At 42.0% G+C, this 23,843-nt stretch overlaps 1 protein-coding gene across 1 annotated transcript; it reads right to left on the reverse strand.

Annotated features, from left to right (window-relative positions):
- Positions 1–1,963: 1,963 nt before the first annotated feature.
- On the reverse strand, positions 1,964–19,219 carry CFI (complement factor I). The gene is made up of 14 exons (XM_082237506.1): positions 18,708–19,219; positions 18,288–18,540; positions 17,196–17,346; positions 14,178–14,347; positions 10,669–10,779; positions 9,904–10,014; positions 8,421–8,456; positions 7,510–7,539; positions 7,270–7,305; positions 5,962–6,065; positions 5,181–5,287; positions 4,152–4,432; positions 3,576–3,677; positions 1,964–2,723 (listed from the first exon to the last, which is right to left on the reverse strand). Exons 1-14 carry the CDS (start codon positions 18,768–18,770, stop codon positions 2,506–2,508), a joined length of 1,773 nt encoding a protein of 590 aa, XP_082093632.1. The 5' UTR covers positions 18,771–19,219; the 3' UTR covers positions 1,964–2,505.
- Positions 19,220–23,843: the final 4,624 nt, after the last annotated feature.

Here is a 23,843-nt window from a genome sequence, read left to right on the forward strand (position 1 = left end):
AGAGTCTCTGGCAGAGGGGAAAGACACAGAAAAATGGTTTGGGAGGAGCTAAATCCTTATTCTGGAGGTATACATTTAATGCGCAATAAATACAACTCTGGACAGAACAGGCTTTTGCTTTTCTTTTAAATGATTTTTTGCATTTTTAAAAAATTAAAATTTTTATACGTGTGTGTATTTAAAGTTGTCAGCCCTAAACGATAGCATTTTTAAACTACATAGTGACTGTGAAACAATTCTAGAAACTGAACTATCCCTATTTAAGTGCAATAGATGAGTACAGTATTTCACTCTTTCCCTTCCAAGAAGCTGTTGGTGACTTAAACAGCCCAATTTCCTCCCCTGGTGTTGTCTATGTTTTTCCTAACATTTTGTGTCCAAAGTACTATGAACCATAAACTTGCACACAGAGTCTGGCCAGTTTCTGATTTCTTTAATTCCCCCGAGCCACACAATCCTCACCACTTTCTAGGCTGAAATTTCAGCAGCCTGCAACTCAATAGATATTGTCACGAGGCTATACAATTTATTTTTCCCTTTAATTCACAAACTTCTAACTGCATGTGCGAACTTCTAATTGCAATGAGCTAGTAAGTTCTAATTACCTTCACTGAGTCCCCAGCCGGACACTTTGCACTGGTGGCTGCCTCTGAATATGTATTGTGACCAGGGAATTGACACAGAGTCCTACAGAGAACATGTTGGGCTTGCCCTTGGGTCTCATCTCCAGGAAAGCAATGCCATTTTCGTACAGTATGTCAAAGTTCTCATGAAGTATTACTTTGTTTAAAGAAAAAGGTTCTGTTGGGGAGAGGCTTACCACTCCAGACAAGATTTTATAAGTATGCACATCCCCCCCCCTGCAAAGAAGAAAAGGGTTTTAAAAGGGCAAGCAAATGTGTAAACTTTGGCTTAGTATAAATCTGAAACATAGTCAAATACTTCATATGCACAGGTGTCCACTTTTAGCAGTAGTATCCTGCCCAGTTTTCTGGGGCTTTCTGAAATTAATTAGATGAGGAAAGATTATACTCATCTGAGACACAGCAATAATAGTTGAGTCCTGACTGCATATGCTAATAGATCAGTGTGGGTGGCTGACTTAAAGCAAGATTTGCTTCTGTGCACTGGTTTGCTTTCAAACTGCTAGGTTGGCAGGAGCTGGGACAGAGCAATGGGAACTCACCCCGTTGTGCAGATTCGAACTGCCAACCTTGTGATCGGCAAGCCCATGAGGCTCGGTGGTTTAGACCAGTGTTTCCCAACCGGTGTTCCGCGGCACACTACTGTGCCGTGAGACGTTGGCTGGTGTGCCGTGGGAGGGAGGCGGGCGAGTCGGGCGGCTTATTTTCAAATCTGTAAGTTGACAGCTATGATATAAACTCAACTGCAGTTCACTGTGGTCCATTCACCTCTAGTGGCCTCAGCAGCTTTAGCTAGCTATATTAAGGGCTTGAATCATGTTCTGCATTTGCATTCTGAAGGTTAGAATAATGATAACCTAGTTGAGGAACATTCCCCAGAGCCTTCTTGCTCATTGGAGGAATCTGAAGTCTACTCCTCTGAGTCTGGGTGGTGACGACAGTGTTGTTGTTTTGATACCACCCTTCCATCTGAGGATCACAGGGCAGTTTACAGTACTTCCCTGGGTTTTATCAGATTGGGTGCAAGATCCAAGCATAGGTCCTCCCCTTAAATCAGGCTCTGATTTTTCTTCTGAGCTACTGCTGCATAACTAAGTTTATTGGCCCAAGGCCATGACATTCTCCATGCATTTTTGGAACAATAGGGAAAATAGCACCTAAACAGGATTTCAGAGTTTTAAGGATTCTGCAAGTGTTTGAAATGTTTGAAAATAGTCTGTACAGTAAGATACCTAAATATTCTCCATCCATGGCTATTATGCCATCTTGTGTACAGTGGAGCCTGCTTAGCAAATTTCAATACAATATAAAAACAAACATTTCCTTGGTGGTATGCATCACTTTTATTTGAATATACAATGAGTACAAAAGAAATGCAGTAACTGTTTACAGAAGCACACATACTTTAAAATTTATTAAATGCAAAATTTCACAACTCATAACTGATGGTCTTTCGCAGCATAATCCAGCCAGAGCTGAGTACTTCTAACTTTCACAGATGAGAGATGGGAAATCAGTGGCCTTCCACATGTTAATGGACTACAAATCCCATCAATCCTAACTGCTGGCCATGCTGGCTGGGGCTAATGGGAACTGGAGCCTGAAACATCTGGAGGGCCAAAGGTTCCTTCCCCATCCCTGCCACAGTTTTCAGCAAGCTTAAAGCTACAACTGCACACATATTTACTTGGGAGTAAGTTACGTCTTCCGAGTAAACTTGATCATGCCATACATTTCTCTCATTGAAACCACTAGGACAATGCTTCACTTTGGCTGGATTGAGCCACAAGTTCTGCAGCCTATCTTTAGTTATTGCCAAGGCAAAAAGAGGTAATATTTACATTCCAAATCACATTCCAAATCACAAGTTATATCGCGAAATGAGATTCAGTCCAGTGTGACGGCCAATCCAATTGAAATAATGTGCCACTTTTGTATAAACCCCAGGGTGTCCTTTTTCACCACAATTTTCACCCCAGCTCACAACACCCCAAACATACCCCACATTATTAGAGTCAAAACAAACTAAGGGTCCTCCTGAGTCACCTTTACAGGAATCCACAGAGCCATCATGTGTTCCTGAAAAGAGAAAAACAAAGTAAGTTGTTACAGATGCCCTCACCCACAACAAAGGCAATTATGGGTGCATTTTCATTCCCAAACTATTCTATTGATACTAGATACAGTCAAAACAGAGTAGAAAGCCAAAAGTGTGTGTATGACTATGTCTTTGTGGTGTTTTATCTTGTCCATAGCTGAGGCATTTGTTTTTTGCCCATTTGGGACAATTAATCAATTCCCCCATATCCAGAGCCTGCGTTCATTGAGCCTGATCCTTGTCAAAGACTGACATAATTATTTAGTGAACTGGTGTTATTCTGTATAATATCTTTAAATGCTGGTGATTTAGGGAGCAATCCAAACTCCTGCTAGTCCAGTGGAGTCACATGGAGCAATGGGGCCATGGCTGCATTCACAGCCCTGCCATACATGACAACCAAGGCAGAAGGGAGCAGGCAGATAAACATCCCCTCCTGTTAACTTCTTAGAAGAAGAAGAAGAAGAAGAAGAAGAAGAAGAGGAGGAGGAGTTTGGATTTGATTTCCCTCTTTATCACTACCCGAAGGAGTCTCAAAGCGGCTAACATTCTCCTTTCCCTTCCTCCCCCACAATAAACACTCTGTGAGGTGAGTGGGGCTGAGAGACTTCAGAGAAGTGTGACTAGCTCAAGGTCACCCAGCAGCTGCATGTGGAGAAGCGGGGAATCGAACCCGGTTCACCAGATTACGAGTCTAATACTCATGTGGGGAGCTATATGTGTGTTTGTTTTGTTTCAGGCACTGATATGTGTTGACCCGTCTCTGCTTACTTAATACTGTCTCATGAGTTTGCATCCAGATGGGTGTCAAAAATGATACAGTTCATATTCACCTGCGCATTCCATGCCTTCAAAGTACCGGTTCCCATAGATTTCAGAGCAGTTTTCCATTAGATAAATGTACCCCCACTTAAGACCAAATTGCCTTGAAAACTCTAAAAAAGAAATAAATAACAGTTGGTGTTTCATTTTACCATTTATTAATTGTTCACAATTCAGTACTTTCATTCACCGTCCATAAACTTATCCCATTTCAACCGTGGTCAGGTTAATCTGATTTTTTAAAGTATCTGATGAGATTCTTCCAGTGCAGGACAAAACAACTTGCATTTTTTAAAAAAAGTGAAAAATTTCACATAAATTTTAAAAAGTGAAAAAATTCACATGAATTTCATTCAAGTCACTGAATTAAGGGGTTGTGAAGACTTGACCAACGGTGGGGGGGGGGAGACAAGTTCGGCAGTATACTAGCTGAGACCAACAGGAAATGCTAGTGAAACAGCTTTTAATGAGCTGTTATAAAGAAGAGTTGAAAGGAAGTGCTTTTGTAGCTTAGCAAAGTTTGAGGCCAGAAGAGATGAGGAAATTGTAACCATAATTTAAACAAGTAATTAGCTTATTCCATTTACCTTTATTGAGTCCCCAGCCAGACACTTTGCACTGGTGGCCACCTTTGAACATGTATTTTGACCAAGGGACACAGACTGGCGCAGAGTCCACAGGGTAACATGTTGGGCTGTTTGTGTCCTTGGGTTTCATCTCCATCAAAGCAATGTCATTTTCATATGTTTTGGTGTTGTACTTCTCGTGAACTATTACTTTAACTACTTGAAATGCTTCTATTATACCTTCCTGTAGTACTGTGTTCAGCATTCCAGTCCACACCTGATAGGTATGTGCACGGTTCTCTCTGCAAAGAAGAAATGTGTTTCAAAGAGTGCAAGCAGAAACACAAACTTTGGATTATGAAAAATTTCCCAGCTAATTAATCAAGTAGTCAAACGGATTATATACACAAGCGCCCACTTTTAGCAATAGGCTCCTGCACAGTTTTCCGTGCCTTTATGAAATCCATTAGATGAGAAAAGCTGAGATTCCTCTGAGATACAGCAAAAATAGCTGAGGCCTATTTATTTATTAATGCATTCATTTTAAGATTTATTTTTTTTAAACCACTTAATTATTTGCATTTCTTAAAAAAGAAAATCCACAGAAAATGGGACAGTCAAACAATTAAAAATCACAATAAAAACAAATGCCAGCTGGAACAAGAAAGTCTTCCGTCATGAACCTGAGGTTCAACAGAGAGTGTGTCTCTCTAATTTCAGTTGTGCAGGAGTTCAACAATCTTGAGCTCACTCTGCTGAATGTACAGCTTCTACTAGTTATGAGCTGTGTGTCTGAGCCATGAGATTCCCCCAAAGATCTCAAAGAATTTCGGGGGGGGGGGAAATATTTTTATTTATTTACATGATTGGGGGGGGGCAACTGTCCCTCGTGCCCCCCCCCGGCTACACCTATGTCAATTAAGTCAATATAGAACTGCTAGACGATTGTAACATAGATGGAGCTGCGGTCGTCCCAGACCCTAAAAGTTCATTTTGTTCTGTCTCTTGCTGCAAGGCAATTCCCACTTGAGAGTCGCCAAATCCACTTACCTAACACAGTGTGCAGCCGTCAAAACCCAACAGCCCCCAATATAAACGCCACCGCAGTTCACTGTTGTCCGTTCATCTTTAATGGCCACTTGCCAAGGAAATTCATCCTGCAAATACATGAGGCATGATGTTACACTTTTCTAGACCAGTTCTACTACTAATATTACCTGTGTCTATCTATGTATGTGGTCTCCAGATGGAACTGGAAGTAGGAGCAAAAATCACCGTTGGTTGACAAAGTAGATACTGTATTTATTTCAGAACCTACTGTTTCTACTCTACCTTCTTCAGGAAAAGTCAGAGAAACAAAGGTTCAGCATTTTGATGTGCTGCTTCTTCTTTTCTTGTTGGATAAAGAAATAGCTCTTTCGTCTATTCCACTTTTCTGGTTCGTACTTCTAGTTGGATTTTTAAAAATAATATTTGATGTACTAAAATGTCCTATAGCAAAAAAATCCACGAAACTGGAGTGTTTCACTTATTTCAGCTGTACTGCCCATTCAGATTCCCTAGCTTATGATTGGAGGGAGGGAAGGTTGAGAGTAGGAAAGGGGAGAAAATATATTGCTGTGCAGTATTTTAAAAGACTGAAAATTAACTCTTCGATTTCCTACTTTATACTGTACTCAAAAAGCTTATGCTTCACCATAGATTTCTAGGTTGTTTTATCCATTGTCACCGTTCCTGCAGGTCTAAAAAATGCATTAAAAACACAGACTTGACATTACAGACGTGACATTATAGCGCCTGTATTGTTAGCTATGCCTGATTTTCCTTTTACCTTTCCTGCAGTGAATCCACCTACGATTCGCTTCTGACGAGTAGCCGTGTGGTTTGCAATGCCGCACTGTAATTGGGGTAACAATGTTTTGATCTTTCTTCTTTCTTTAACAAAAGAGATAAGCAGTGTCATGCTTGCAACTCGCTCACTTGCATTAGTTGAAATAAACTACTTTGTGGTTTGTTTTTTATGACTTCTTTGGGCATTTAGATTACATACGTGCATTGATGATAATTGAACAAAGGAGTCGGGTGCACTGGCAAACTGCACCTCCTTTGGAACATCACATCCCCTGTTCTTCCAGTCCTTCACAAGATGGATTGTGAACTTCTGAACTGGGGAGCTGCCCCTTATCGTGGAGGCTGCCGGTGCAATCTAGAGCCCCCACATATTAGGGATAATTGCTTGCAAAAATGCACATTTTAGAGGAGGTGCACCCAAAAATGTGTATAAATTTTTATACCTACTTTTCCTTTGTTTAAAAAATTGCAAACTAATGCAGAAATTGGGTGTACTGAAGATTGGAAAAATGAGAAACCAAAACTGGCAGATTCACCTAAGCCTACATAATAATTCTCTTTAAGCATATATCCTCCAACATCTTGGGGACCAAAACCATGATGCTCTTTTTTTGGTCTCATGAGACCAAAAACCAAGCGGCTTTCATTCCGGCTCTCTGGCACAAGTCTACTGACTCTTGCCAGAGTGCCAGACCAAAAAATAGGACATTCCAGGATCCAATCAGAAGTCGGGATTGGCTGTTGTAATTCTGGGATATCCCACTTAAATCAGGACTGTTGAGCGAATGTAAGCAACTTTTTAAAAGGTTTCCATTCAGGGAGTTGGTGCGTGGCACTTTCCTGAGAAAAGAATAAAGACTCAGGGGTTTCAAGGCCAGCTCTTTCGTTTGATTGTTGTTTTCAAAGGTGGAAAGGGGGTTGTTAAGCAACATACTCCTGTGTAGCCTTGAAAGCTTCATCCTCCGTTCATATATTCATGTGCTTTACACAGCTGTTCATGTGAGCAGCTTCCAGTACATTTCTGACAGTGCACTGTCAAAAGTGCCCCAGAAGAGGTGATAAACCAGCATGGTGAAAATCACTGGAAGCTCAGCAAGAAGCATGATTTGACACAAGCAGCTTCCCTATGAAGTAGTTTCCCATTTTGAAGAGCGATTAGTGAATGCATGTAGTAAGTTCCATTGAGCAAAGCAGACTTCACTTATGAGTAAGCATGCATAGGACTAGACTGCTGAATCAGTCCAAGTAATTGTCATATTGTCTATTGATGATGATATAGTGTATTTACCTTCATCCATAGATTGTTCAGCATCTTTTTTTCCTTCTGAAATAAAATAACTACTTTAAATTATTGTAACTGAAAACCTAGTTTCAGATCCCTAAACCTATGAACATTTTGAACTGATCCCTGCAGCTGAGCCTTCACAGCTCTTTGATCTATACAGCAATTGCAAGTGAAAATGTTTATTTTCATGCTGCAAAGAACTTAGTGATGTCCATGAAATAAGATCAAAACACAAAATGTTACCTCTTGCATTTTGTTGAGCTCTTCTATTGCCTATTTAAAACATACACACATATTATATATAAGTAGGGTGTACACAGGGGAAAAAAAACATACACCAATGCACACTATGCTATGAATTTGCTGTATATTGGGGTTTGAGAATCTAGAGCTTGGACGTCCAATAACGCCTGCATCAGACTTGACCATTGGCTATGCTAGTATAACCTTCCAGGTTTAGCCTTGCAGGGGTGAACTTCTTGAAGAGTTCTTGAAGAGAGCTGGGAAGCCAAATAAGATTATAGGGTAGATCACCCTGTACAACTTAACTTGCATTTTCTTATATGCATGAGTAATTAGCATGGGGTTGCAGAGTCCGTTCTCGCAGAGCTGCAATTTGTAAGTTGCCAATTGCCGTTGTCCTCTCATTGTGGGACTAAAGCGGATTGCAGGGAGCAACTCGGAAGCCTTCTGCACCTTGGTAGGCAAGAGCAGCCTCTACCAACCTTGGGTTTCCAGATGTTGGTAAACTACAACTCTCATCAGCCCCAGCCAGCATGGCCCAATGGTCAAGGATGATGAGCACTGCAGTACAGCAACATTTGAGGACCCAGGTTTGAGAATAGACAGAGGAACATTTAAATGGGCTGATCACAAAATTTGCAAGCAATAATATATACATTTTCTCTTCTGACTCAGAGAGACCATTGATTGCATTGTTCTTTTTTCAAATACTATAGTTTCAAATAGTGCATTTATTTATTTGTGGGGAAACTGTTGTATTGCTCTCTATAACTGTGGTTCCATGAATGGGCTGTTTTTTTCTGGGCTATTGCTGCCCAATAAGCTGAATTATAAAGAACAGGTCACTCCTGAGAGAAACCTGAGAGAAACATAAGAGGAGAATTATAAAATAATATATATATATAAATTACCCGTGTTTTCATTGTCTTCAGCTCTTTTTTTATCACCTATTTAAAACATGCACATATACATAAAATAAGTAAGGTGAACACAGAAAAAAAAACCCAATCCACCAACAAGCAATGAATTAGACTGGCTTCCATTATATTAAGGGCCTATAGTCCTGCAGATGTTGTTAAACTCCACCTCTAAATTGGAAGGATTGTAGGGAGTGGCTCAAAACTACATATGAACCTTGCTCAGTAATACGGATGACTAAGGGCCAAAGTAGACATTGGGAATCCCTATTAGCTTTCCTCCTAGGGCTAATAGCAGTTGTGCTGATGGGGTGATTTCTTTCTCTTTGTGCTTCACTTGCTATTAATTTTTCTAGCATCATGTTTAATATGGACCTAGGCTCCATTCACTCCTTTTGCTCTGCAGGGTGAAGTGACTAGACAAGCATGATATGTAGACCAGACACATGCTCACTTTTTGATGAATTTTAAATGAAATTGTTAATAGTTGGATGGGTAGGGCTGCATCGCAGTGATCGTATAACTTCTATTGTGTTTTATATAGATATAGATACATACATACTTTTCTACCATGATACCCAAGGTGGTTTACATTTTTTAAAAAAAATGTGCTTAAATTATGATTCATTACGATTATCACATTATTATTATTATGTCCTATTGCTGTGGACTGCTTTGTGCACAAATCTATTTGTGGAAAATGCAGAATATTGAACGGGGTTGATTGCCTTTGTTGAGAAAATGCATAGATATGCTTGCAAACTGCTTCTGCTTCTACTATGAGAATGAGAAGGGTTTGGTTTTCAATTACTGTAGTACAAATCAACCTGTGATATCCACCTGGGAAGGTGACATTTGTTTTTAGCTTACTGTTAATTTTAATTATATTTTGAACTTTTAAAAATAGCTGTTTTCAGCTGCCATTTATTGACAATACCGCTATTAAAGTTTTGTTTCATTTTTGTAAATTGTTTAGGGGTTCTTTTTACAATAGAGAGGTATATATTTTTGTTAAATAAACAGAAAGCATTGCCTTTATGAGCCCCATTGAAATGAATGATGCTCATTTTCTTGAGCTGTTCTCTGTGTTTTTAGCTACAACAACCTCTTTGGATGGGGCGGGTTGTACATCTAAGATGAACAAAAAGGCAGCTGCAAATTATATATCAGTAAGTGGAGCACAAACTTCAAATCAAGTAAGCTACTAGGTTACAGAAAGCATCCCTCTCCCCCTTTCAAGCTGCAATGTTGTACTGTGAGTTGTGCGGGAGCACTCTGTTTAGGTTTTGATATTGCTCGTCTGTTAATGAGGGACAAGTGGACATGAAGGATGGGCTGTGCAATCGTCTCAGATATCACCACAATTTGAGCTAGCTAGAATGTTCTAAGCTTATCCAAACCCATTACATAGTATTGGGGGGGGGGCAGGATTATTGTCCGAATGCAGCCACAAATAAATAGAAAGGTATACTCTTACACTGTGAGCGAGTCTCATCTTCTCCTGTTAAACAGTCCACTTCGTTGTTACAGACGTATTTTCTTGGAATACACACATCTGAATGACAGTGGAAGCTTTTCCCCCTACATGCTATCGGAAAGAGATCAGTCAGAATATAAAACACAAAATGGTACATCAATAGCACAGTGGTTTAAGGCCTAAGCACAAAGAATTGTAGAGTTGGAAGGGAACATGAGGGTCATCTAGTCCAATCCCCTACAATGCAGGAATCTTTTTGCACAAACCCGAGATTATGAGTCTCATGCTCTACCGATTGAACTATTCAGTTATTTTTCAAAATTAAGCAATGTAACTTTGAAATATTCTATATAATTTTTGGAAATGACAGCTTTTCTGCTCCTTTGTGTGTATAAAGTTGAATGCTATTCTGTCTTTTTTGGGAGCAATGAAAACACCCCCACCCCATCCCTTATGTTCATGGTACTGTTTTTACTTCTGATCCATTGATTTTGATTGGTGAAGCTTTTGTTTGCTTTGTTGTAAGCCACCTTGGGGAATTTTGAGTTAAAGTTGGTATATAAATCTAACTGATACATAACATGACCGAATAAATATGACTTGAAACTTTTAACCTTTTGCTCTTAAGCAGAGTTTAGAGCAATGATGTGTACAAGCATTTCTTTGACAAACATATAGCTTTAAAGTATCTTTCATAACCATTTGTGTGTAAATGACTGATAATACACACACACAAAAAGAATGATTACATAGTATAGAGCATACCTTTGCAACATACTTCATCACTTAAGTCTCCACAGTCGTTGATGCCATTGCATGTCTTAGAGGAATGGATGCATTTTCTATTGACACAACGGAATTCTTTTGGCAAACATTCTGTCAAGTGGGATGAGAAACAAATAATGTTTTGGTTAGATATTCTTCAGCAGAAAAAGAAATACTGTATAGAAATCCATAGGATTGTTTGCTGGGATGGGTGCACAGTAGCTGAAGGCATGAAACTATTGTGTTCAGCATAATTGTCTGCCGCTGGTTTAATTTCCATCAGTGACAAATCCAAGACAGCAAACAAAAGATGAATTCAGCATAGCATTCACAAGGATTTAAAAAACAAAAAAGAGATTTAAAACTGTATGTTGTGGGGAGGGGAACAGGATCATAGCTGTCAACATTTCCCTTTTTTAAAGGTAAATTCCCTTATTCCAAATAGGATTTCCCTTTAAAAAGGGGAAATGTTGACAGCTATGAACAGAATCTGGCTGGCCCTGGGGAATGGGGTTCACTTCGAAAATTGAGTGGGACCCGTCACCTGACTTTATTCATGATGATTATTATTTAGTCACTTTCCTTGCAACAGTGACCCAAAGCAACTAACATTAAAACTAGCTAAAACAAACACGACCAATAAGAACCTAAAAACACAGCAGAATGTCTTCAGGTAACGCAACTGACTCTGCACACTGACTGCATTGTCTCAAAGAATCCACAGTGTAGGGGCCGCTAGGGGCGTACTGGAAGATGGCCGACAATAACATCTCTCTGGCTCACACGAGGTGATTAAGAGGCTGATATGGGAGTATGCAGCCTCCCTTGTTGCCCCAAGGATATGGGGAACACTGCCTTGCCTCCTGTGGCCATAAATCACCCCCGGATTTGAAAGAAGGGGGTGAGGGCACTAGGCACAAAGCCCTTGTGTGGGTCCGGCTCTCCCGGATGCTGTCTCTGATTGCGCACTAGTTGCAGCAACTCGAAATAAACAATTAGAGAGAGAAGCAAATGCACATATTTCAAGTGAAGAACGGGAGTGAAGACTGCTAATTGAAGTGAGCTCTGCGAAAGTAGAGCGACGGGTTGGATTTAACAGGAATATATCTGAAGAAGATACTTCAAAGGTTCGGTATGTCGGAGCGGGACTGGATGGGGGGGGACTTTTTTCTTTTCTTCTATGTGATTAACCAATAACCCCTCCCCAAGAAAGAACCGTCGCATAACTGACCTAAGCAGGATGATTAAAAACTGTGTGGAAATGAATTATTAACCAAAAGTTTGGCTTATGGAGATCGAGAAAAGAACAAAGGCTCTTGAAATGACGCAGTAATAAAAAGGGAATCACCATCTTGGCAGGTTCTGTCGAAAGATTGATGATTGGGAGAAGGAAGCTATGGACTGGCAGAACCTCCTCAGAGGACTGAGAAAGTGAGTGGCAGATCTGTGAAGATTAACGAGCAAAAACCCACACAGGAGTACAATTTGTTTCAACCCGCTTGTGGAGACTATCAGAGGTCACAAAGAGAAAGGAAAAATATATGAAAATAACAAGAAGAGATGTGGAAAAGAACAAGAAAGGATTGGATAGAATAGTGAACACTATTTGGACAGATTTGTGGACATTAAAGCAGCAGCAACAACAAGAGGATTGGATCCCTTTCGGAACATGAAATATGGGTACCCCCAACAAAAAATTTAAAATTTGTAATTTGTAATTTATGTGATTTGATTTGATTGGTCTGTTAATAAAAATTATTTTTTTAAAAAAAGAATCCACAGTGTAGTTTGACTAAATATGCAGCAACAGCAGCAGTAATTAAGAGGCAACCTTTCTATCATATTGACTGAGTGACTGCATTTATACAGTGCCTTTCTGCCAAGGCTCCCAAGCTGGTTTACCTTTTTTAAAAAAGTAGAGCATGAGACTATTTCAGGGTTGCAGGTTCAAGCCCCACATTGGGCAAAAGATTCCTGCATTGCAGGGGGCTGGACTAGATGACCCTCGTGGTCCCTTCCAACTCTATGGTTCTAAGACTCTATTCTATGAAATGGTGTAAGATATAAAGCAAAAGTGTCCTGCAATGCCAAAAGTCTCTTCTGGGCCTGATGGCATAGGATCCCTGGCCTGGGCTTTGTTGCCTCAGGGTGTTAGAATTCCTGCTCCATGATTGCAGTCATGGGATTTTTGTCTATCACATGACGGTATATGTTTTGACTCCACAAAGTGGGAAGTGACGGAGACAGGATGTTTGTGTTACTGTGTTCCGTGAAGTGGGACTATTGTCTTTTGTTCTTTTTCTCTTGGCTGTCTGATGCTAGAGAGAGAGGGAACCATGTTGCAGTGCTCTGTGTGTGTTTATATGTAAATAAAGTAGATTAGCCAAAATGCTGAGTTACTGAAGAGAAGAATTTTGGATTTGATATCCCGCTTTATCACTACCGGAAGGAGTATCAAAGCGGCTAACAATCTCCTTTCCCTTCCTCCCCCACAACAAACACTCTGTGAGGTGAGTGGGGCTAAGAGACTTCAGAGAAGTGTGACTGGCCCAAGGTCACCCAGCAGCTGCATGTGGAGGAGCGGAGACGCGAACCCGGTTCCCCAGATTACAAGTCCACCGCTCTTAACCATTACACCACACTGGCTGTCTGAGGTCTATCACACACATGATGTGCAAACTCTGCGGATCCCTAACTGTGCCGGTGTCGGTTGGCATCGGTCACTGTGATATTCGGGCTGAAGAAAGCTTATGAAGCTCCCGAATGATCGACCAGGAGGGAGAGAACATGCCAGTCGGGCATATGTCTCTGCCAGGGTCCTACTCGAGTGTAGGCTGAACTCCTGACACAGGGTACCTTAGTTTTTCTTAAGCCACCCCAGGGAAAGTGAGAGAGGGACTGCACCAACAGATCATCTAAAGCCATATACTAATACTGTAATGAACTCAGGTGCTGAGTTACAACAGCTATGTAGCCACAAGAGAGGTATCAACATGCTGAAACCCTGTGATATGTTCAGTGACCACAAAATGCTGAGTTATTTGTTGCAAGGGGAGTTAATGCCAGTGGAGTGGTGAGGAGAGGAGAAATGGAATGGAATGGAGTCTCTTGTAAGTGTAGCATGTCTAGCACACTGAACAGGAATATTTCATATTGAAGTCAAAATAAAAAAAATTCCTTCCAGTAGCACCTTAAAGACCAACTAAGTTAGTTCTTGGTATGAGCTTTCGTGTGCATGCACACTTCTTCAGATACACTTCTGTATCTGAAGAAGTGTGCATGCACACGAAAGCTCATACCAAGAACTAACTTAGTTGGTCTTTAAGGTGCTACTGGAAGGAATTTTTTTTATTTTGACTATGGCAGACCAACACGGATACCTATCTACAACTGGAATCATATTGCAATGTTTTGTTCTTGGTCCCACTTGTCATCTCTACCATCTAATTATCAAGCTAGAAATGGCTTATTACAGACAATCCCCCCCCCATAAAACTTATTTTACCAACCTCTGTGTGTTGTATGACACGCCACTTTTGCCACTTTCTCATTAGTTTTATTCACTCTAGTTAAAGTACATTCTGCTAGGCTGGTCTCTGTTCCTCTGCATCTTGCCTTAAGGCACTCCACTGAATCAGAGTCTTCTTCTGGGTCAACATTGTCTGTACCATCAGCCCCTCTGAGCAATGCAAGAAAGAAGAAGAGAAGTAATCATTGGCCCTGGACCACACATATTATTCATACCCGATGGGAAAAAGAAAAAAAAACATATTTGCAACAGTCTTTAAACTAGCCCACCTTGTGTGCCAGGAGCCAAAGCAACTGCAGAAAGGGAAGAGTAGAGATATAAAATGAAGTCATGGGAAAAAACAGAACTTTGGGGAGAAATTGGAAAAGATTCAATCTCTCCCCCCGCCTTTTAGAAATTGAAAGTCCCTTTGTTACTTTTGGAATATAAAATGCATTCTTTATAACTTGGTTTGCTATAAAATTATCATGTTTTATATCTTAAAAGTGTGTGTGTGTGTGTGTGTGTGTGTGTGTGTGTGTGTGTGTTACAAATAGAGCTGCTGAACTGTAAGGAGCCTAGCATCTCTTTGGTTTTGCCAGTTTATGGGGAGCAGCCCAAAACACCTCAAGACAGAAAAGACAACAGCAGGCTAGATGGGCAAATAATATGACCTTCTATAAGGTTCAGTAGTGTTCAGTAGTGTTCCGTGGACTCAATAAAGGTATTTCCAAGTGCTGCTACTTCAAAGAAGATGATGAAGAAGAGTTTGGATTTGATATCCTGCTTTATCACTACCCAAAGGAGTCTCAAAGCGGCTAACATTCTCCTTTCCCTTCCTCCCCCACAACAAACACTCTGTGAGGTGAGTGGGGCTGAGAGACTTCAAAGAAGTGTGACTGGCCCAAGGTCACCCAGCAGCTGCATGTGGAGGAGCGGAGACGCGAACCCGGTTCCCCAGATTACGAGACTACTGCTCTTAACCACTACACCACCACTACCTCAAACTGCATACTCTTGAGTACCTCCTGGGGGGAAAAAAGCACTGGCTGTATGAACTATGGCCCTGACCTCATAATCCACAGGTGGGAATTAGGACCCTCTCAGATGTTGCTGGACTCAAGCTCCCATCAACTTCAAACCACCATGCCCAGTGGTCAGGGAACCAAGACCCAGGGCTCTGCCTCCCCATCCTCAGGGGAAATTATTACGAATTCAGAGCTGGGAGAAGTATGTGCCCTCTGAGCCCACCTTGGGGATCCCTATCTCCTTGGGAATTCCAGCACCAGAGGAGCACCTGATGCCAGCAGCTCTCCATCTTGAAGAAGCCACATTACCCTCTTCAGACTCTAGCTGAGAATGCAAAACAGAACCATAGCCAAAGTAAACTAAGTAAACAGCCAGGGCCCCTTTAAGAGAAAGGGCTCCATTAATCAGGGCTGAAAGAAGCTGCCATCCTATTTAACAAACATAGCCACAACGTAACTTGCTGTTTTTAACTATATTAATTCTTTATACATCATATAAACATAACTCTTTTCATATCATCTAATTGAGTAGAAGCAATTAAGGACCAACGTTTAGAACAGGAAATACAAATGGATCAGTTCTTATATACGTAATGTCCAAATAGAAGCTTTTGTGTTCCACGTATGTACAAATGAATCAGTTTTTTAAAACGTAATGTCCAAATAAAAGCTTTCTGTGTTCCACGTATGTCTTAGCAAATACAAGTGTCAAATGTAACAACTTTAAGGAGCAGTACTTGCAAAAGATGAACTTTTATTTGAAATGTTTCACATCTGCCTTTGCAAAGTATGGTTGTTGTATGCAGCTGCTGTATGCAGGTATCAGACAAAGGATACAAAAGCTCTTAACATGTGCCTTTGCAAAATATAGTTGTTGTATGCCGGTGTCAGACAAAATAACTTAAACGTGACAAGGATTCGCGGAATAATACCTTGTTTCACCCTGCCGAGCATACTCATATTTTGTGTATCAGAGACATGGAACAAGTGACATGCCGGATACCGCATACGTAACTATCGGTTTGACAGTGTTGTGTAAGCCATCCTATTTAAGGCTTGATTTGCTCATTGCTGGAGCAACATCCAGCCTGCACTGGCTGACATCCCAGCTAGGTGCTGCTTGGAGCGATCTCCCTTGGCTGTTTGTTTTTTGGCCTTTGCTTTGCTGGACCTTCTTTATCTGGACTTACTGGCATTGCTTGACCTGACTTCGCTTCCTGGATTTGGAAATGGTGCTAGCAGCTAGCAATACACTACCTGGCGTCTCTGGGCTCTTTACTCAGCACATGCTAAAATCCTCCCTTGCACCCAGCTGAGACCCTTGCATGGGAAAGAACACAGGCATGATGGGACTTCGAGTCCAACAACACCTGCAGGGCCACAGATTCCCCATCCCAGCTCAAATCCATCATAAAGATAGATCCCACTACAGTGGTACCATCATAAATATAGATCCCACTACAGCAGGTTACATACACTTCAGGTTACAGACTCCACTAACCCAGAAATAGTGCTTCAGGTTAAGAACTTTGCTTCAGGATAAGAACAGAAATCAGGCTTCGGCGGCGCGGCAGCAGCAGGATGCCCCATTAGCTAAAGTGGTGCTTCAGGTTAAGAACAGTTTCAGGTTAAGAACGGACCTCCGGAATGAATTACTGTATTTTTTTGCTCTATAAGACTCACTTTTTCCCTCCTAAAAAGTAAGGGGAAATGTGTGTGTGTCTTATGGAGCGAGTGCAGGCTGTGCAGCTATCACAGAAGCTAGAACAGCAAGAGGGATTGCTGCTTTCACTGCGCAGCGATCTCTCTTGCTGTTCTGGCTTCTGAGATACAGAATATTTTTTTTCTTGTGGTCTGGTGCATTTTATAGAGTGAAAAATACGGTAAGTACTTAACCTGAGGTACCACTGTAATGTAGAGTTTTTCTTAAGATTTATTTAAGTAACATTTTATCCATATAAGCAGCTCTCCATTCCACCCCAGAATCTTACTCTGGAAAACCAAGATGTCTGCAGGCCACATTTGCTTCATTCATACTCCAAGCAGATCCACACACAGGTGTCTTTGGGGACAGATTCACTTCAACTTGGATAATTCCTGCTGATGTTGCATTTTCAGGCTTCAACGAAACTTGAAAACTCTCTAGAAAGCAAAGCAAAATCTGCTAATGTTTAGGTCTGTAAGGTTTACAAAAGACAGCAATGTGGACAAAACCCACTTTGTTGTATGCAAGGCGCCATGTGTATAGTTCTGTTGGCGTTGTTTGTCCGAAGGGTGGAGTTAAAATAAGTGAAAGGATAAATTAACCTTGAATGGGAAGGCGGGTACAGTATTATTTAATCAAATGGCACATTCTTTGTCAATTTGGTTCCTCTCTGGGATGCCAGATTTGAATTTCCACAACAATTCACACAAATGCATACCAGGAAATGGCTGGATGTTTTATATAGAAACAAAAAACCCAGGGTTTTTTCCCCATTTACAGGGCGTTGTTTATTTTAAAGAGCCTGGAATGTCACTAAGCCAGTCTTTGAGCAGTGGACTCTGAGTGGAAAGCAAGCAAGACTCTCTGCTGCTTTTTGTGCATATGACTAGTAAATGCAGTGGAGGGAGAGTGATAAGGCATGACAGAAACAAAATACTCTGTGCTTTTGGAATGACATGTGCAACATTCTACAGGTAGGCCTAGAGTGTCAAGAGCTGTTATACGAGTCTAGGATTGTTCTGCCTGTGTATTTGGCTGCATATACATAACACACATTTAAATTATTATATTAAAATTATTCATTGTTTTTTTTACAAAAATAACTCAAAAGACACTTAACAACAGTAAATAACAATGGGCTACCCCTGGGGTGGGGGTAATAGGGGGTTAATGTGGTGGTGATTTGGTTGAAATCAGGTGCTCCAACTTTTGCAAGTGGAAGCACGATGTGCTAAGGCAAAGCCACAGTTGGAAAGCACCAAAACTGTGTAAGTATAACAGAATTACAGGCAGACATTAATGTCTGCACCCCACCGTTAAAGCTTGATCTTTCTCAGGATCAACAATCAATTCAGAAGAAGAAAATGAAACATATTACCTTGAGAGCTGCATCTTCCTCTGTTCATAAATCTGCTCTTTTTACGTTGACATTCCAAGCTCTTTAGCTGGCAGTAATTTAAAGTCCTCTTCTCAGTAGAACAAACCAAGGTTCCATTTTTGGGGCATTGGTAAGGTAGCTTACAGAAACAGGAGCCATCCACACACCTCTGCCATGGCTGGCAAAACACTTTCTCGCAAGAATTCTGAGTGTAGCCATTGTTTACACATTCTTCTATCAGATATGTATTGTCCTAAAAACAAATACTATTCAGTAACAGAAGTTGATTTGTTGTTTTCATACTTCCTTCAGATGCATGCTAAGCACATGAAAAAATAAAATAAAAACAAACCTTAAAGTATTACCAATAAAACATGTTTCTTACAATGCCAACCATTTTTAAAAAATAAAAATCCTTACCTTTTGTTGAAAAATTCCAAGTTGTAAGCATGAAATAAACACGAGAGCTGATAATGATTTCATGGTGAATAGTTTCTGTCCGTATTTAGAATATTTTCTTTCCCTAAATTTTCCCCCCAGTCTCAGACTTCTGCTCTGTGTTTAATTTTTAACCATTAGCAAATATTTAAAAAGATCGTTCTGAAATAACTACGATAGCATCCATGTGCATGGATGGTTCTCAGCTCTTAGACAAGATCCTGCTTAAACCTCAGTTCAATGTTCACTGCAAAAACGATAAGAGAAGCAAACAGGTAAAAAGGCTGGTAGATCCCTGAAGGAATGTGTTCTCCTGTGCATAACTCTCTCACAACTTTCTTAATACTTTCACTTATTTATGTAGCTGCTTTATAGTTGCCTGCTTCTCTGGAACAAAAGATAATGGATGATTTGCATATTTAACTGACAGGAGACTAAGATTTCAAGGTTGTGTTTGGCCAGTTGCTCAATGCCTTGGCAAACGGATAAAAAAAGTATTTGTGCACTAAGCTCTGGGAGTGCCAGTTTCCGGGAATGGCTAATCAACTAGCCCTTCAAAAACAACAAATAGTGGGGCTGTACAGTTAAAAAATCCTTCTATTTAATCATAGCAAGGGAAGGTGGTTTGTCCATTGGTCCATGTAACACAATGTTGTCTGCAGCCTGTAGCAGCAACCTCTTCACACAAGCCTTCACACCAGGGGCTGCCTCCAACTTTTAGTTACAGTACACAGTTCCTGCCCCCTCCGTTCATCTGTACTGATACTTGGGGGACCACACCATAAAACAGTTGTAGGGGGAGTGGAGCAACAAATGTTCTTTGTTAGGGCTTTTTTTCAGCTGGAACTCACCAGAACTGAGTTCCTGCACCTCTTTTTCTGGAAAAATAGCACTGAGCACATTAAGACATACAAGAAAATGGCTTACCTCCAGGAATTTTGTCAGGGGCTTAGGGACCCTGGAGGTCTGCATGTCTACATTGTGTAACTTCTCTTGCGGTACACCAATAGTTATTTGGAAAGAACAGTTCTGTTTTGGCCATGCCTGCTTAGAAATAAGCACCACTCAGTTCAATAGGGATTAATCTCAAATCAGCGTGCAGAAGACTTTGGGCTTTGTGTGATTAAAATACACATATTTCTTTCACTTTAAAAACACAGTAGCTGATTTCTCAGTAATTCTTATCACTGACGATTAGGAAAGAAGGAAGTAAACAGAAAATTAGCCCTACAGGTATTTCCTCATTCTTTTTACTGTTATAATTTGATTTATTATGTGATACATAAGGAAACACCAAAAGATTGAGGGAAATTCTATCCAAAAAAAATTTCCCCCTGGAACCTGATCCATCAGATGTTTTGGACTACGACTCCTATCAGCCCCAACCAGCTATGATCAAGGATACAGACATACATTTTGTCCACAGCAGTTAACTTCACTTTGGAAGTTTCGCTTAAATTTTCGGGGGAATAGCAAGCGTCCCACCGTTGCAGAACCACAAACCTACTGCGACACCAGCTTCCATCAGGTGCATGCAGACAACACAGTAATGTGGAAACAAGCGAATTGCGAAAACAGACACGGCGTTCATTTTTTTCGCAATATGATTTATTACAAGGTGCGGCTTCTGCTGCCGCCAGTGACGTCCGAACTGTGCTAAATACTGCAAATTTTATGAAATAATGCAATTTTCTCTGTGTGTGTGCGTGTGGGTTTGTTTCTGCTGCACACGAACACACACTCCGTGAGATAATCCGTAAGGTTAATAATATTCCACGAGACAACCTGCGCCCTGCGGAGCTCCGGGCGCCCGTCAATTCGTCTGCCTCGCCGTTCCTCGGAGAAACAAAACGTCTCTATGGTTGGCTAAGCGTCGTAAAACGGAAGCGCGTGATTTTACGGCGGGGCTGCGATTGGCTGGACCGCAGGCAAGCATGCAAGGAGGAGGAGGGCCGCCGGAAGTGGCCTGCGCGCGTGAGTCCTTGGCGGAAGAGCAGTGCGTCCACGTGGGGAGGAAGAGCGGAGCGTGCTGCGCTTAGGTGGGAGATCCTGTTAGAGTCGGAAGGGATCCCGAGGGTCATCTAGCCCGACCCCTTGCAATGCTGCTTGCAGGGGCTTCCCTCGCCTTGCAGGCGCCTGGAGCCCGTGTGGGCTGGGAGGAGGAGGGGCGGGGGTCGTGGTTGCGGCTGCAGCCTTGCTGTGCTTCTTTGCAAAGCCCCGGGTTGGGCGCCTGCTTCTGAACCTCCTAGCTGTTTATGGAGCGGGAGTGTGTTGGGAAATACGTGGCTCTTAGCTTGGGGTGTGGAACGCGCTTACTTGCGAGTAAACCCCATTCAACTCGGTGAGGCTTACTCCTAAGGCGATGCGTGCTATTAAAACGACCCGCTTCCTCATATGTTGGTTTTTGCCGCTGATTATGAAGTCATACTGAATACAGTGGTACCTCAGGTTACAGACGCTTCAGGTTACAGACTCCGCTAACCCAGAAATATTACCTCGGATTAAGAACTTTGCTTAAGGATGAGAACAGAAATCGCGGCCGCAGCAGGAGGTCCCATTAGCTAAAGTGGTATCTCAGGTTAAGAACAGTTTCAGGATAAGAACAGACCTCCAGAACGAATTAAGTTCTTAACCTGAGGTACCATTGGTTTTTTTTTGACAGGGGCAGGTTTTTGTCCCTACACCTGAAGCACTGTGGTTCGTCATTGTTTTTTAAAGAAACATCACGCATGTTGGAAGCACAAGATTCGGATCGCTCGTTGGGTTTTTTGAGGCTAGGCAGCATCACTGTGCACATTTTGGGAAATGGTGTGGGAGAAGAAAGGGAGAAGATAAGCTTTTGAGGAAGGTAGCAGCATCAAAAGTTTGGGGTTTAGGCATTTTGCAATGCTTACACTGTAGAGTGGTCATTTCCCCACCCGTAATTGCCAGGAGCCTCAAGTACCTGGTTAAGGAGGGGCCCTGGTCCCTAGGGACTAAAAATAATTGGTGTTACATGGTGTTGGTTTCAAGGTTGCATGGTTGGGACAGTTCTCTGCCCATCATGGAATCTTAAAACTACAGCTGTTGCAGTAGCAAAAGTCATATCTAAGGCTGTCTCACTTAATGTAATGTCCTCTAGATATTATGGACTCCAGTTTTCATCACTCCTGATCGTTGGCCTTGCAGGCTTGGTCTGATGGAAATCAATAGTTCAAAACTTCTAGAGGGCACCAGGTTGGGAAGGCTGGTTTAAGGGCTAAAGAGTAGTTCTTATATAATCATTTAACAGTTTTCATTATATAAAAATGAAATTTTTACTATACTGAAGAGTAAATAACACTTCAGTATAAGTTTAGTGTAATATTTAAGTTGGAAGTGGCGTAAGGAAGATTGTGGTGGGTGAAGAAATAGCTGTTCCCCTTCTCCCTTTTTTAAAAATAAAACACAGTACTTATATGTCCTTTCACAACACTGATACAATGCCTGTGATGATTTGAGTATTTAGGTAAGGTTTTGGTTCACTTTCATGGGCCAAATGCTAAAGTTGCATCATTTTAAAGAATTATGGTTCAAGCTAGAGGTTGCTTCACTCCTTGAATAGTACCTCATTTCTTAATTTCACCTTTTGTTGGAATAAAGTTGGGTTGTATAACAGAATTGAAATGTAGGGAGTCTTAGTTATTTACCAGGTGTCTTAGAGCAGGGGGCAGCAAGGTTTACCTCACCTGGGCTGGCTCACTCCAGCGGAGATCCCTCTGTGGGCTGGATCACCCACGCCCACAATTTTCTGCATCTGCACAGACGCGATTTCTGGCCCCATGGAAGTGAGTCCCCGCGCTGTGATGCATGCGGGGACTCGAACGGGCGGCTTGGTTTGGGGCTGGCTCATGGGACGATTAAATGACCCCTGTGGGCCGCTTGTGGTTGCCCACCCCTCTCTTAGACTCATGTTGGCCCTTGGCAGACTACCGTAATACCTTCCTACTCCCTCATTTAGCTCATGAATGTGGTAGACTTGCTGTCTAAAACTACAGGTACAGTGGTACCTCGGAAGTCAAATGGAATCCGTTCTGGAAGTCTGTTCAACTTCCAAAACGTTCGGAAATCAAGACACGGCTTCCGATTAGCTGTAGGAAGCTACTGCAGCCAATTGGAGCCGCATTAGACATTCAGGTTCCAAAGAATGTTCAATCTTACGTCTTATGTCTTCAAGGTAACTGATCTTTTGAAAAGTATTTTGGATTATGTAGATTAATACAGTGGTACCTCGCAAGACGAATTCCTCGCAAGACAAAAAACTCACTAGACGAAAGGGTTTTTTGAGCTGCTTCGCAAGACGATTTTCCCTATGGGCTTGCTTCGCAAGACGGAAACGTCTTGCAAGTTTGTTTCCTTTTTCTTAACACTGTTAATACAGTTGTGACTTGACTTTGAGGAGCAACTCATAGAACGCAGTGTGGTAGCCTTTTTTGAGGTTTTTAAAGACTTTGGTGATTTTTGAAGCTTTTCCAAAACTTTCCCGACACCGTGCTTCGCAAGACGACAAAACTCACGGAACGAATTAATTTCGTCTTGCGAGGCACCACTGTATATGATAACGCTAGCGAATGCATGCAGTGAAATGACTGGCACAAGTCTAGAGTGATTCAAGCGCTACAGAGATACCGTATTTTTCGCCCTATAAAACACACTTTTTCCCCTCCAAAAATGAAGGGGAAATGTGGGTGCGTCCTATGGGGCGAATGCAGGCTTTCGCTGAAGCCCGGAGAGCGAGAGCGGTAGGTGCGCACCGACCCCTCTCGCTCCCCAGGCTTCGCGGACCTCTCCCCAAGCAGCGGGAACGCTCCCGCTGCTTGGGGGGAGTTGCCGGCATCCCGAAGCCTGCGCGCGCTGATCTCAGCGCGTCCAGGCTTCGCGGATCTCTCCTCAAGCAGCGGGAACGTTCCCGCTGCTTGGGGAGAGTTGCCGGCATCCTGAAGCCTGCGCGCGCTGATCTCAGCACGTCCAGGCTTCGCGGATCTCTCCTCAAGCAGCGGGAACGCTCCCGCTGCTTGGGGAGAGTTGCCGGCATCCCGAAGCCTGCGCGCGCTGATCTCAGCGCGTCCAGGCTTCGCGGATCTCTCCCCAAGCAGCGGG

The sequence above is a fragment of the Podarcis vaucheri genome, assembly GCF_965113315.1.
Source record: "Podarcis vaucheri genome assembly, chromosome: 9".
Lineage (NCBI taxonomy): Eukaryota > Metazoa > Chordata > Lepidosauria > Squamata > Lacertidae > Podarcis > Podarcis vaucheri.